Below are 15454 nucleotides of genomic sequence, written 5' to 3'. Positions count from 1 at the left end.
GGAGGCAGCTGATCAGTGATTCTCTCTCATCATTGATGTTTCTCTCTCTCCCTTTCTCTTCCTCTCTGAAATCAACATGGTTATTAAAAAAAATAAAAGACTTCCCTAATTTGGTGAAGGAAATAGGCATACAAGTCCAGGAAGTGCAGAGAGTACCAAATAGAATAAAATCAAAGAGGTCCACACCAAGGCACATCATAATTAAAATGCCAAAGGTTAAAGACAAAGAGAGAATCTTAAAAGCAGCAAGAGAAAAACAGTTAGTTAGCAATAAGGGAGTTCCCATAAGACTGCCAGCAGATTTCTCAACAGAAACTTTGCAAACCAGAGGGAGTGGCAAAAAATATGTGATGAAAAGCAAGGACCTACAACCAAGATTACTTTACCCAACAAAGCTATCATTTAGAATCAAAGGACAGAAAAAGAGCTTCCCAGGTAAGAAAAAGTTAAAGGCATTCACCACCATCAAACCAGTATTATATGAAATGCTAAAAGGTATTCTTTAAGAAGAAGAAAAAGATAAAGACAAAAAATAGGAACAACAAAATGGCAGCAAATACACATCTATCAATAACTGAATGTAAAAATCAAAATAAATGAATAAGAAATCTAATGAACAGAAAAGAATAAGCTGGTCAATAAAATAGAATTAGAGGCATGGAAATGGAAGAGACTGACAATTCTCAGAGGGAAAGGGTGTGGGGTGGGGTTGGGAAGAGATTAAACAAAAATCTTATATGCATATATGCATTACCTATGGACACAGACAATAGGGTTGTGAAGGCCTGGGGCAGGCAGGAATGGGGTGGAGGGGGGCAATGGAGGGAGAAAGAGGGACATCTATAATAATCTCAATAATAAAGACTTTTTTTTAAATGAGAAAGAGGAAGGAGAAAGAGAGAGAGAGAAACATGAATGTGAGAGAGAAACTTTGATTGGTTGCTTCCCACATGCACCCTACTGGGAATCGAACCCACAGCCTGGGTATGTGCCCTAACCAGGAATTGAACTTGCCACTTTTTGGTGTATGGGATGACACTCCCACCAACTGAACCACACACTGGCAAGGGCAATCATTCTATTCTTATGCTCACTTTTGCAGCCAAGCTTCTTGTAACAATTATTAACATATGCCATCTCTAGTTTCTAACCTCCCATTTACACCTTATATTATGCTAATCTGGCTTTAATACCCACCATTTCATTAAAACTATTTTTGTCAGTGATAACTCTGTCACTTAATTTAATAAACGTCTAATTAATCCTCTAAGTAGTTATCAGTACGGCTGACCACTCTCTCCTTCTGGAACTGCCTCTTTCGTGGTCTCTGTGATGCCAAAATATTCTTGGGCTTTCTCCAGTTTTATTTACCAATCCCTTTTATGTTCATTTCTTGGTTTCTCTCCATTCCATTAACATTTAAATGTAAGAATTTATCAGGGTTTGGTTCTAGGTTCTCTTTTCAGTCTCTACAGTCTTTATCTAGGTGATTTCATTGGTTTCTTTAGCTTCAAATATAGTCTATAGGCCAACAATTTCTACACTGACAGCCTTTGTCCAGGGCTCTTTTCTGAAATCCATATTTTTATGTCAAGTGCATTTTTGACTTTTTAGTCACTTTGATGTCAAAGAGATCTGAAACTTCTCATGTTCAAAACTAATCTAGGAGGAGTCACTCTTAGATTAGAAGTGATTTTGAGAATTAGTATAAATCTATAGCAATCATGTCAGGGGAACATTATCCAGAAAATATTATATATATATAAAGTTTGAATAATAATAAAGGCAGTGTTTATTAAAATATATTTCAAAATTTAACTATCTCCTTTAAAGTTTATATATCTATTTTGTATATCAAACCATACAAATATGCATATATATACAGACCCATACATATTTGACCAATTAATTTTTTTTGATTTTTTTAAAATTTTTTTATTGATTCATTTGAGGGGGCGGGGAAGAAAGAGACAAACATCAATTTGTTGTCCCATCTATCCATGCATTCATTAGATGATTCTCATATGTGTCCTGATCAAGGGAGGATGCTCTAACCCAGTGGTGGGCAAACTCATTAGTCAACAGAGCCAAATAACAACAGTACAACGATTGGAATTTCTTTTGAGAGCCAAATTTTTTAAACTTAAACTATATAAGTAGGTACATTGTTATTAACTTAATTAGGGTACTCCTAAGGCTTAGGAAGAGCCACACTCAAGGGGCCAAAGAGCCGCATGTGGCTCGAGAGCCACAGTTTGCCGATCACGGCTCTAACCAACTGAACTATCCGGTCAGGGCCAATTGACTTTTCATAAAGATAAAAGGCTAATTCAATGGTGAAAGAATTGGCTTTTCAACAAATGATGTGTCAAAACAATTGGACATCTATATTAAAAAAACACCCAAAAACAAAAAGAACCTCAACCTCTACCTTATAACATATACAAAAATGATAATAATAACTCAAAATGAATGAATCAAAGACCTATAAGTAAAATCTGAAATTTTAAAACTTTAAGAAGAAAAAACAGGAGAAAAATATTTATTTGGATTAGTCAAAAATTTCTTAGCTAGAACACAAAAAGCACAAACCATAAGAGCTAAAATGACCAACTGAATTTATCAAAATTAAATAGTTCTGTTCTTTTAAAGATGCTGGTAGGAAAATGAAAAGTCAAAAAAATGAGCTTAAATATTTACAAACTACATATCTAATGAAGGGCTAGTATCCAAAATATGTAAATAACTCTCATAAATCAATAATAAGAAAATAAATAACCATTTTTTAAAAAAAGGAGCTACAGATATGAATAGACATTTCACCAAAGTGAATATGTACCTGGTAAATAAATACACGAAAACATATTCAATAGCTTTAGTCATTAGTGAAGTTCAAACTAAAATCATAATGACATACTATTATATACCTATTAGAACGACTAAAATAAAATTTTTAAAAATCTGACATTACCAAGTTCTGGCAAGGATGAAGAGCAACTGGAACTCATACATTGCTGGTGGGATTGAAAAATAGTAAGACTCTTTAGACAGCAGTTTGGCACTTTCTTATAAATTTACCATATGATCCATCATCCCACTTCTAGGTACTTACCCAAAGAAATGAAAACATGTCCACATAAGAACCTGTGTGCAAATATTTATGTCAGCATTTTTTCAAAATTGCTTAAAACTGCCCAGCTGGTGTGGCTCAATAGTTGAACATCAACCCATGAACAAGGAGGTCATGTTTTCGATTCCAGGTCAGGACACATACCCAGGTTGTACACTCCACCCCCAGATGGGGGTGTGCAGTAGGCAGCTGATCAATGATTCTCTCTCACTGATATTTCTATCTCTCTCTCCCTCTCCCTTCCTCTTTCTGAAATCAATAAAAACATTAAAATAAAATAAAAATTGCCCCAAACTAGAAGCAATACAAATGTCCTTCTTGTGAGTAAACTGTGTTATATTTACACCAGAAATTCTACTCAGCAATAAAAGGTCTAATTTACTGGTCAGTGCAGCCACATCGATGAATCTCAGATGCATTATGCTAACTGGGAGAAACAAAATACAAAGGCTACATATTATATACCTTAATTTATATGACATTCTGAAAAAGACAAAACTATAGAAACAGAAAACAGATCAGTGGTCATTGGAGATGGGATAAGAGTGAGGTGATTAACTACAAAGGGCATCAGGGAAGTTTCTGAGATGATTGTGGTGATGTTTTCACTACTATATGTTTCTCAAAAATAGTGAATTTTACTGTATGGAAATTATGCTCATGGAAACTTGAATGAAAAAAAACTGATATAAAGATTTTTCCCCATATACATGCTTATTCCTCAAGTCTCCCATTTTAAAGAAATGACATCACTCTCCACCCAATTTTTGAAGCTAGAATCGTACAGTTATTTTCACAACTTCCTTTTCCTTCACTGATCATCCCCCAACTCATTTCTAATCCATCCCCAAATCACATCAATTTTGCTTGTAAAACATATTGAAAACCTATCTTCTAACCTTCCTATTTGAGCTTGCCATTCTCAACTACACTATTGCAATAGCTTCCCTGATGGTCTCCCGGCATCCATTCTTGGCATCCTCCAACCCTATCCTATATAATAAAAGCCTAATATGCTAAGTCTCCAGTCATTCTGTTGACTGGTCGACCATTCAACCAACCAAAGTGTAATATGCTAATGATACGCTTAGGCCACTCAACTGCTCGCTATGACGTGCACTGACCACCAGGGGGCAGAAAGTTGACTGGTAGACCAGTCGCTATGATGTGCACTGATCACCAGGGGGCAGATGCTCTGACCAGTAGGTTAGCTTGCTGCTGGGGTCTGGCCGTTTGGGATTGGGTGAAATGGGGCCAGACACGCCCTGGAGCCCTCCTGTGGTCCCTCCCCAGCCCCAATTGTACACCGGTGGGGTCTCTCATCCTGGCCTGCATCCTCTTGCAATCCCAGACCCCTCGGGGGATGTCAGAGAGCTGGTTTCAGCCTGATCCTGCAGGCCACTCCCCTCAGGAGGGGACTGATTGGGCGCGAGCCCATGTCCAGAATGAGCAAGAGTGGCAGGTAGGAGATACAGGCGGTTTTGGACTGCTGGTTTCAGCCCAATCCGGGCAGGCCACCCCAAGGGACCCCACCTGTGCACTAATTCATGCACCGGGCCTTTACTTTCTACATAACTACAGAATGATGAATTTAAGTGAATATTAAACCATATTATTTTCTTGCTTAGAACTCTTCAATGGCTCCATTTCTAATCCCCATACCTTGGCCTCCAGCAGGTCATATGTGGTCTAATAAATCCAGTGTCATCTTGTACACTGCCTTCTACCCTCTTGTCCTCCCACCCCAACCCCATAACCATGATACTCTGGCCTCACTGGCCTTCTTACATTTGTTGAATATTGCAAGTTTTTTGCTCTCCTAGAAAGTTTACACATACTATTTTCCAGACCTAGACTCTTCTTCTTGGATCCATTTCCTTTTAATGGCTAGCTATTTCTCATTATAAAGGTTCAGCTTACATATAATATCTTTAGAAAAGTCTTAAACATTTTGTAATAGTTCCTGCATGACATTCTCTTTCATAGTGCCTATTTTGATCTTTTCCCAATTGATAATTTTATATTTATGAATTTATTTTATAACATTTATATCACCTACTAGAACCAGAATATAAGCTCCTTAAAGGCAGAAACTATTTTTTTCTTTTTCATTTACTTATCACATTACCTGATATATCATAGGAGCTAAATAAATACTTTTGTAAGTTAACAACCCTCCAACAATTAAAAAAAAAAGATTCCAAGATAATCACTGAATGTCCAACGCCAACATAATATTATCCATCTGTCGGTCTGTCTGTCTTTCTATCTATCTATGTATTTTTAGGGGCCCCTGACTTACGCTTAATGTATGGATATACCTACTACATTGTCTGAGATAAGACAGGATCACCAAGTTTCAAATCCATGAATGTGCAAATAGATGACAATGCCAGCCACCCAGAAAGGCTTACCTCTCCAAACCAATTGCTTGGCACAGAGAATGGAGCTTGGAGTTGTACAAAAGTGTAAAGCTGTGTGTCCACTTAAGGAGTAGCTATTGAGCTTGGCTCCATGGTCACAAAGGATCTTAACACAATCCAAGTTGGCCATTTCACAAGCCACATGAAGAGGAGTTTTCCCATTGGGTCTACAGTTGATTGTAGCATTGTGGTCCAGTAGTACCAAAAGACATTCCACGTGACCAAACAAGACAGAGAGATGCAGGCCTGTTGCCCAAGAAGACTTTAACTTATAACTAGGCAACCAATAACCTGAAAAAGAAAGGGGAAGAAAGTTTAGCTTCTTGGCCTAGGATTTCCCCATGTTTTATGAGGATTTTTAGAGTATTTTACTTTGGTCACATTTATAAAATTGGGGCAGGGAGATGATTCAGAAGTTGTTAACTAGTAACTAATGGGTCTACAAATGCTTAGTTAAGTGTCATATTTGGATGTACAAAGTGGGACAGGTGCTCTTGAGTTCTTACTATTTCTACCAGCCTCTATTATTTTGTTCTTTTACTTACTTTACCTTCCTAGCTCTCCCAGGCATTTGAGTTTGAGACCTTCATTTTTGTGATTGCATTTTATTTTATACAAGGGCCTAGTGCACGAATTTGTGCACCTTGAAAAGAACTGTGGGCTGTGAGGCTGCAGTGGGCACAGGGGCGGGTCTCAGCCCATCCTCCATGCCCCTGCCTGGCCCCTCCCACTGCAGCTACCGGTCTCCTGTCTGCTGGCAGCCCCGCTCCCACCGCATCCGCTCCCATGCACTGATAGTGCTGGCCCCACTTGTACCTGCTGACAGTGTAGAGCGATTGGGACAGGCACCAGCAGCAGGTGCGAGCAGCAGCTACCAGCCCCAAGCACCCCTCAGGAGCATGGGGAGGTGGAGAAGCCCTCAGGGGTGATCAGGGCTGGTAGCTGAGGCTCGCATCCACTGATGGCGCTGGCAGCGGGTGTGAGTGGGCCTGGTGCCTGCAGCAGGTGCGAGCACTGGGTGGGACCGCGGCACACAGGAGCAAAGAATTTTCAGTAACCACCAGAGGCTGGCTCCGATGATGGCGACCAGCACCCCGCCTTGGTCTGGTGCCTCCACTCACCTGCTCTAACATCCTGCTGCAGCCAATGCCTGCTATGTTCCATGCTCTGCTGCCTGCTGCCAACACCTGTCAAGTTCTGTGTGCGCCTCCTGGTGGTCAGTGCACATCATAGCGACCAGTTGTTTGGTTGTTCGGTTGTTCTGCTGCTCAGTCTATATGCATATTAGCCTTTTATCATATAGGATTTAGCCTTTTACTATATAGGATGATAAGTTACACAAGACTCATCTATATATAATATAAAAAGCCCTAATATGCAAATAGACCAAATGGTGGAACAACTGAACAACCAGTCGTTATGATGTGCACTGACCACAGAAGGCACATGCGAACATTGTGGGTGTTGGCAGCAGGCAGCAGAGCGTGGAACATGGCGGGCATCGGCTGCGGCAGGATGGTGGAGCAGGTGAGCGGGAGTGCCAGACCAAGGTGGGGCGCAGGTTGCTGTCATCGGGGCGAGTCTCTGGTTGTTACTGAAAATTCTTTGCTCCCGTGCACCATGGTGCCGCCAGGCGCTTGCACCTGCTGCTGGCACTGGAGACACCGTTCACCCCTGCTGCTGGCTCCTAGCGCCAGCCCCAATCTCTTGGCACTGTCAGTGGGTGTGAACAGTGACTGCTGGCCCCAATCGCCCCTCAGGGCTTTTCCACCTCCCCCTGCTCCTGAGGGGTGATCAGGGCAACAGCCACAGCTTGCACCCACTGATGGTGCAGCCATGTTTACATCTGCTGCTGGCATCGGCCCCAATCACTCTATGCCATTAGCAGGTACGAGTGGGGCTGGCACTGTCAGCGCATGGGAGTGGCAGCAGCAGGAGCAGGTCTGCCGGCAAACAGGAGACCGGGGCCGTGCGCGGGGCGAGGAGGATGGGCCGAGACCCACCCCTATGCCCACTGCAGCCTCATGGCCCACAGTTCCTTTCAAGGTGCATGAATTCATGCACTGGGCCCCTAGTATTTAAGAATTTTTAAGATCCCAATCATTGTCTTGAATGATGTCAAAGATTTAATTACAAGCTTAAAAGTTTTATTCCATCACAGCTCTTTTCCAAATAGTTGTGGCTGTTGTTGTCAATTTAAGGTGTGAAAGTATTTGATGTTTTTACAAAATTTGTCACACTGAGATTTTATTTGCCTGTTTGTCAGTTTACACAATACTTTTTTCCAAAGAAGAATTTAAGGCAACTCACAAATTTTACACTAAATTTTTTAATAACCTAGAAAATAAGTGCAAAAAAAATAAGGTAAGAACATAAAAAGAGGTCAAGGGTAAGATAGGTACACAAAATTCACACCATATCTACACACTAGAACTGCATTGCAAGTTTGCCTTTGAACTTCCTGGAAGGAAATAAACAGGAAAACCTATGCTATGCAGTTAACTATGCCCACAAACTATATACAAATTAATTGGTCAGGAGGAGCACAGTTGTTCCTAGAAGTGAGATCTTAGATACATTTTTCCCATTAGTTGGGAATGTTTTCTCTCTCTCTCTCTTTTTCTCTCTCCTTTTCACCTCTGACCTCTGACTTCTGAACACTGGGCTAGTTCTTTTTATCTAAGGCTCCAACATTGCCATATTTGACAAGCTATAACAATAACTTCATGAGCCTTCTTTCAGTGTCAATACCTAGAGCCATGGCATTAAGCTCACTATGAGTGGGGACTGAAAATAGGTACAGAAAGATGAAATATAGATGGCGAGATGAGGATGCAGAGACAGCTCAACAGCAGAGAAGAGAGTCTAGGGCTGAAGCAACAAAATATATTTTTAAATGTTTTATTATTGATGAGAGAGAGAGAGGCAAACAGGGAGAGAGAGAAGAACATTGATTTGTTCCACTTATTTATGCATACATTGGTTGCTTCTTGTATGTGCCCAGACCAGGGATTGAACCTGCATATTGGGATGATGCTCTAACCTACTAGCGACCCAGCCATGGCTCAAAATACAGTTTAACATGGATAAATCAGAAGTTTGCTTTTAGGTTACAAAAATTCCACTATATACATACTAGGTAAGCAGAATATGATTTAATAGTAATTTATTTGAGGAAAGGCCTGTGGATTTGAGTTGACAGTAATCTCAAAATGAGCCAACAGGGGGATGGAGCTGCCAAAAAGTTAATACAATCGTAAGTTTCATAAATGAAAGTGCAGGGCCCAGAACAAGTGAAGTAAAGTTGTATTCTTCCCTGATTAGAATGAGGTCAGAATAAATCTAGAATATTGTGATATTTCTGAGCATCTGGGGGCACTCAATGGATGAAGACCAGGGGATCGAGTATTAAATTCTCTCATTTCAGTGAAAAACACTACATATGTGCTCCTCTCTGTGAAGGGTATTAAGTTCCAGGAGTTATGAATCCTGGCCGACTGGCCTATGAACAAAAACATACACTGTCACATGCACTACACTACAGCATTGTTATTGACGGCTAAGGATTACAAACAACCTCAGTGTATATAAATTATGGTACATCCATACAACCTAATACTACAGAGCCATTACAAAGAAGGGAGCCCTTCTGTGTTTACTGATATGGAAGAATCTCAAGATATAGTATTGAAAGAGAGAGAGGCAGGAACCTGAACAGTGTGTATAATATGCTATCATATATGTGTATATTTATAAACACCTAGAACAAGTGGTTACAGTGGTGGTCTCTAAGAACTGGGGGTCAGGGAACTAGGCCATTGATTTCCTTGTCCTTGAATGCCCTCTTTGAACTTTTAAATTTATTGTCTTGTGGATGTATTCTTACTTATAAAAATAAATAAACTATTGTCCCCCTATCCAAAGAGGGGAAATAATTTAAAGAGGCCATTTAGAGGCTCATGCATAATGCTCATTAATTCTGAAGTAATGAAGGAGTCCAAACCAAAGTTTATTTTTCTGCAGCCCACCTTCGAATGCACACACACATACACACACACTCACATACACACTTTAATCCCTTTTTCATCCCATCAGAATTTTAGGGCCATTTTACTTTCTCTTCTTCCCAAATTTTCCATTATTTAAATCCGTTCTTTAAAAAGAAATAAAGAGTTAATTCACACTAAGGTATAATGAACTGAGGATGGTTTGAAGTGTGACCCTCTTAGAATTATCTGAATTTGGGTAGAAATCTGTATTCGACAAATAGAATTAAGTTCTGAGATACTAATTTGAGATTATTGACGCTGAGAAGGGAAAGTATTTGGTGATACGGACTTTCCCTGGCAGAGACAAATAGTATCAGATAGCTGGGGAGTGCCAGTCCTGTGCCTGTAATGTGTGTGTGCATGCATGCATGCGTGTGCGTGCATGCATGCGTGTGTGTGTATGCATGTGTGTGTGCGTGCATGCGTGCATGTGTGTGTGTAAATAAATATGCACACATAATCTATGTGTATGTATCCATTTATACATCTTATGTAACTGTGTACATTGCATCTGTGTTCCAAACAGAGTTGTTAAACTATATGGTATGCAACCTACTTTTGATAATGAATGAATCACATTTGACATTAATACTCCATCAGTCATTTTCATACTCAAACTTCCTCAACAAGCAATTTGCAAAGGCAGTCTTTTCTAACCGTCTTGGAGAGAAGCTGGTTCCAGATCTGCAACCTGGGGTGTGTTTTGCCTGCCGATTAGCAGCAAAGATTCAACAGCCCTGTGCAGCGGCTGATTGGAAATTCGTGCCTGCCTCTGCAACGGGAAGAAAAATGATCCCTGAAAGGCAGCAGCAGAGAGCTGATTAAGAAAACACCATTTTGATGTAAAATCAAAGACACACAGAATGTTAGCGCTGGAGGGAAGATTATCCAGTCCAAGTCTTTCATTTTCCAGATGAGAAAACTGCCACTTTCGCAGACTGCTGGAGCCATAAGTCTCCTGCCTCAGTCCAAGCTAATGGACTCAGGATATCTGCAGTGCAGGGTTTCCATCTGTCTTTGTCTTTGTGGAAGCAGAATAGGTTCAGCGCCAAGCCTGCTTCACAAATCACGAGGAAGGAAAGAAGATCCCAGATTCATCTATAACATGTCACATCTCTGCTTTGGAAATGCCTTTGCTTGTTGATTTCTTTCTTCCTCTTAAATTCCCAATAGCACCTAGAGACTCTATCCTGCCCGTTTATTACATGCATCCATCATCCGTGGCCTCCCCGTCAGTTGCATCTTCCTCTCCTATAATAATTAACCGGTACATTGGGCTGGGACAGCCTTAGGTCCTGGAATTGAGCCGACCCCCTGCATGGAATTGTGCACCTCCCCTAGGTGGGGATGTGTGTAGCTGGGTGGTGCCCTGATGGGAGAAATAGGAAGAGGACAGACTGGGGGAGACGATCAAGGTCTCCTGGAGTGCATCTTGGAGCTGGGTTGCAGAACTTTGGTGGTGGTGTGAGGGGAGGGTGTTCTGGATAATTCAACTCTGAGCCCAGCAGAAAAGCCTGCTGCAGACAGAGGCAGCCCGTTGCCAAGAGGCCACCCAAATACAATCACCACCTTAAAATGAGACTGAGGCCACAGGTCACTGTGTACAACCGTGTCCTTCCCACCACACCTGCCCTCACGGAGGATCAAACCTGAGGCAAAGCCATCTTCAAAAATGCACAGTCATGCAGCGCCTATGAACATACTGTCCATGTTGCTATGTCAAGAGATCTGAATTTGTCCTCCAAAATACAGTCACCCACAGGCACAGCCTGAGAGAAATATGGTGAACCGGGCAGATTCATTTTTCACTCCCTCCCTTGTTTCCACAGCAGAATGGTCCCAGGACTTGAGAACCTAGAATGTGATTTATTTTTAGTGTTTGTCTCAGAAAGGGCCCCCCCTGTTCACCTCTGCAGGTGCCAGGCTGCTGTTTGATTATGTGCTCAGACGGCAGGAAGGACAGGGTGGAACAGAACCTGGGAACAAAGCTGCTGGGGGCAGTGAAGAAGCTGCTGCCTCCCCCAAATGTCAACCACACACGCGCGCGGGCCCCAGGTCCGCCGTCTCTGCAGTGGCTGCTCCTGGCAGAAGACCTCTGCTTTTGTAAGAAGCTTAACTGAGGATACGAGGGCACAGGTTCCTTCTCCTCTGCAAAAACCCCACAGGGAACTTCAAATCCAGGCCACGGCCATGTGGATTTAAAGTGTCTAGTTCCTTTTACCTTTCCCCAGACCATGACATGTTATCCGTGTCTGTAATTCCCCTTCTTAATCTCAGAGATTATCAGCAGGCACAGGATTTAGAGAGGGTCTTGACAGAGCCTCACTTTACAAATAGGATAATATCTTTTTTTCCTTCTTTTTTATTATTCCTCATCTAAGGATTTTTTTTTTCTTCCCTTTTAGATAAAGTGGAAGGGAGGGAGGGAAGGGGAGAGAGAGAAACATCAATGTGAGAGAGACACATGGATTGGTGGCCTCCCACAAGCATCTCGACTGGGGCTGGGGATCTAACCTGCAACCCAGGTACATGCCCTTATCCGGGAATCGAACCCAAGACCCTTCAGTACGCAGGCCAACACTCGAACCACTGAGCAACACAGGCCAGGGCTAGGATAATATCTTGTACGGATTAAGTAGCATAAAGCCCGCATGTTTGAGTAACTAACAAACAGAGGCCAACTCATATTCTGGTTTCCCCAAATCTTAACTAGCCTTCGCTTATCCGAAGGCGACACTTGTAGGTGACAGTTCTGAAGGAATGTTAGAAGTTTGACCCCAACAAAAATGTGCAGACTAATCCCTTGTGTGTTTAGTTTAAATCAGAAACCAAAGAGCTACGGGCGTAGCTGAGTAGGCCCCGGGCTCAGGAAACCTGGCAAGGAGCAGAGGGGTTGAGCCATCCTCGGGGAGAAGACTTGATCCTGCTGCAGGGTTGGGGGATGCACGCACCTCGGGTAAACCTTCGGCTAAGCCTGAGCCCTGCAACAGTTACCGGCTCTGATGTTATCTGAGTCCAAAGAGCCCACACCCGAGAAGCCGCCGCTGTTACAGCCAAAGATTACACGCCTTGCTTGTGGCTGGATTAGCAGACATTTGCTCCAACTGTGTCCATGTATTTACACAGTCCTGAAGGATTAGAGACCGCAGCACAAGTCTTGGCTTTTTGTTAATAGCTAATATTTTTGGGATAAATTTCAGAGTTTTCCCAGGAGAAAGAGAAGGGGAAAAAGTAAGCTTGACATGTAAAATTGAAAAGAGGAAAATTTGAACACCAAGGAATGGAAAAGAACCCACAAGCGTCATAGGAGAGCTGGAGAGTGAATTTCTGGCAAACAGGAAAATTAGGTGAAAAAGAGATTATTCATGAAGAGAGTGGAAATAAGAGCATTTAAGATATTTGGATGGCAGGTGCTACTTAGTAAAGTAGATAGAGTGCCCGCCAGAAAATTTTCCAGTGAAATCATTCATTGGTTATTTTAATTAAAAATATCACTACCGACCAAAGAACCTGTGGCTGAGGCCATAAACAGAGGACTTAACAGCATTATGCTGATTAATAAAAGGACTCTGGTTAACCTTGCTAACCAGGGAATTTCATCCAAACAGATACGGATGATATTCTGTCTGGATCATATATAAGCCAGGACTCAAACATCTGAGGGAGAACTGAGGTGTGGAGTCGGGAAAACCTTTGGGAACAGTGCTATGGATGTTCATACTTCCACTATTCTGAGAAGCAATCTGAACAGCTTTGAATTTTCTCAGAGAACCAGCTTTTACCGTGTTCTTGGCATATAATAAACTTTATATCATTGACATGGCTGGGCTATTCGGCTATTTATTGCATTTAGAAGTTAAAAAAAGTTGTTCGCGTGTTTAACTTTTCTTCCCATTTTAAAGCGATCGTCTGGGAGATGTCATTTTGCTTACTAGTGTTTGCTTTCAAGACCCATATCTCTGCCCTTCTTGAGGACATATCTCAAATGCCAACCAAAATGTTTGCTTTACAAAGTGTGAGAGAAGTTTTTTAAATTAATAAAACATGACTTCATCTGAAGATTGAATTATGAGGTTTAAAAATAACTTGACCCAATAAAATGAGATCTAACGTTAAGAATCATGAGTAGGTGCTGGGGCTAGGCGTGTCCCGCAGTGTGAGCCTGAGCTCTGGCCTCTCAGCCTGTTCTCTGTCACAGGGGAAATAGAAGCTCCTCAATGAGATGGGGAAGCAGAAGTGAATTTTCTATATTTGCTCAGGAAGTCAACTTTTGATTGCTGGTGTACCAATTAGATTGTGGATTTGGGGGAGCAGTGTTCACATCCCAAGTTGATTTCTTTGCCAATAGAATTCTGAGCTGCTTTTCCAGAAATTATAACCTCATTTTCATACTGGCTTTAGACATACTATCTTTAGGGGGGAAATGTGGTCACTCTTAGAAATCCTGTGAAAAGTGCTATGATATGTCCTAAAAAAAAATAAACATGGTTTGGGATTAATTGTGCCACTGTTGATTTTCCGCAGGACAATCGAATGGTGAAGATAGATTATATTATTCATGGCACAAGCAAATTTAGAGGTAGCATGGTATCTGTTATGGGTTTTACACATTGTCTTGCGTACTAAGACGGAAATAACAAGCCCGAAGGAAGATTCCCACGCTTTGAGAGTAAACAGGTCATGTTCAGCTTCTTCACCTGGATGCTGGTTACAGAGGGTCGTTTATTTTGTGAAAATTAGTTGCACTCTTCTGATTTGTGTACTTTCTGCATAGAGCTTTCCAAAGTGCTTTAAAAAAGTCAAAAACAATTCCACGTCCAGAAGCCTCCTGTGATTTAATAAAGCCTCACAAACTTGAATCTAGCACAGAAAAAGGTCTCATTAGAATTATTCAGAAAAGAACTAACTCAAACTAACTAACTAACTAACTAACTAACTAACCCGTGTAGCCTGCTCAGCTGTTCCCTAGGAATGCCACTGTGGCTTTAAGAAATTGATACAACCACTTAGGTCTATTTTGCTTGGCTAGCAACTGGGATTCTATTTATCACTTCCACCATGACTAAAATATTAAAAGATTTGATAATTAGGCTGGAAGAGGTGTGAAAAAGTTTGAGGAAACTATGAAGAAAAAGGAGGCTTGAATTCAGGTTTCAGATTGCATTTTCTTATACACACATTCATATCCAACAGAGAGTGAGTATATTGCTTGCTATACGCACACAGACACATACAATTTCCTGCATCAACCCTGAAGATATGACCATAAATCCTATTATTTCTGTGCATACATCCATCTGGCATGCATAAGAACAGAACTGTTCCTTTCCTTTCCCAGAGGGTGTAATTTGCTATCTCCCTAATTGAAAGCCACATCACATAGTCCTAACACTATGAAAATACCCATTAGCATGAATGAAAATGTTTGCTCTGTGAGGACCGCAGGAGTCGGCTCACACTGACAGAAAGAATTTAAAATTCTTCTCATTTAGGGGGGGATGACACCTTTGGAAGCAAGAGAAACAGCACCTTTCTTCCCCGGAGCCTGCCCCTAAAACTTCCTTTCTCAATCTCAGAACCTCCGCGTGCTCGGGAGATGAGAAAAGGCAGTTTTCACAACTCAGGGTCAAGCAAATTGCCCACTGACTTAGACCCAAGTCATTTTACATTAGGCCTTATTGTAATTTTTTTTTTAAAGAAAACCAAAACTCTTAAACATGTATTGAGCATTCAGATCGTCTTTCCTGGAACAAATCCATGTGAGGAAAGTAACCTCATTTTACAGTATCCTCTCTTACTGTTTAACAGAACCCTCCATCAACTACTTTTTAAAAAACAGACCTCACTTTTAT

At 41.4% G+C, this 15454-nt stretch overlaps 1 protein-coding gene across 1 annotated transcript in view; it reads right to left on the bottom strand.

Annotated features, from left to right (window-relative positions):
* The window catches only part of ASB4 (ankyrin repeat and SOCS box containing 4), a gene marked incomplete at its 5' end in the record, with an annotated part of 123950 nt that overhangs the window by 39634 nt on the left and 68862 nt on the right, over window positions 1–15454 (bottom strand). The window contains one exon of the mRNA XM_006779268.2: window positions 5545–5844. Within this exon, the coding sequence (XP_006779331.1) occupies window positions 5545–5844 (300 nt within the window). The remainder of the gene's footprint in view (window positions 1–5544; window positions 5845–15454) is intronic.

Source organism: Myotis davidii, unplaced genomic scaffold (genome assembly GCF_000327345.1).
Source record: "Myotis davidii unplaced genomic scaffold, ASM32734v1 scaffold187, whole genome shotgun sequence".
Lineage (NCBI taxonomy): Eukaryota > Metazoa > Chordata > Mammalia > Chiroptera > Vespertilionidae > Myotis > Myotis davidii.
The sequence above is the reverse complement of the archived record's forward strand: the minus strand, read 5'-3'. Positions and strand labels throughout refer to the sequence as shown.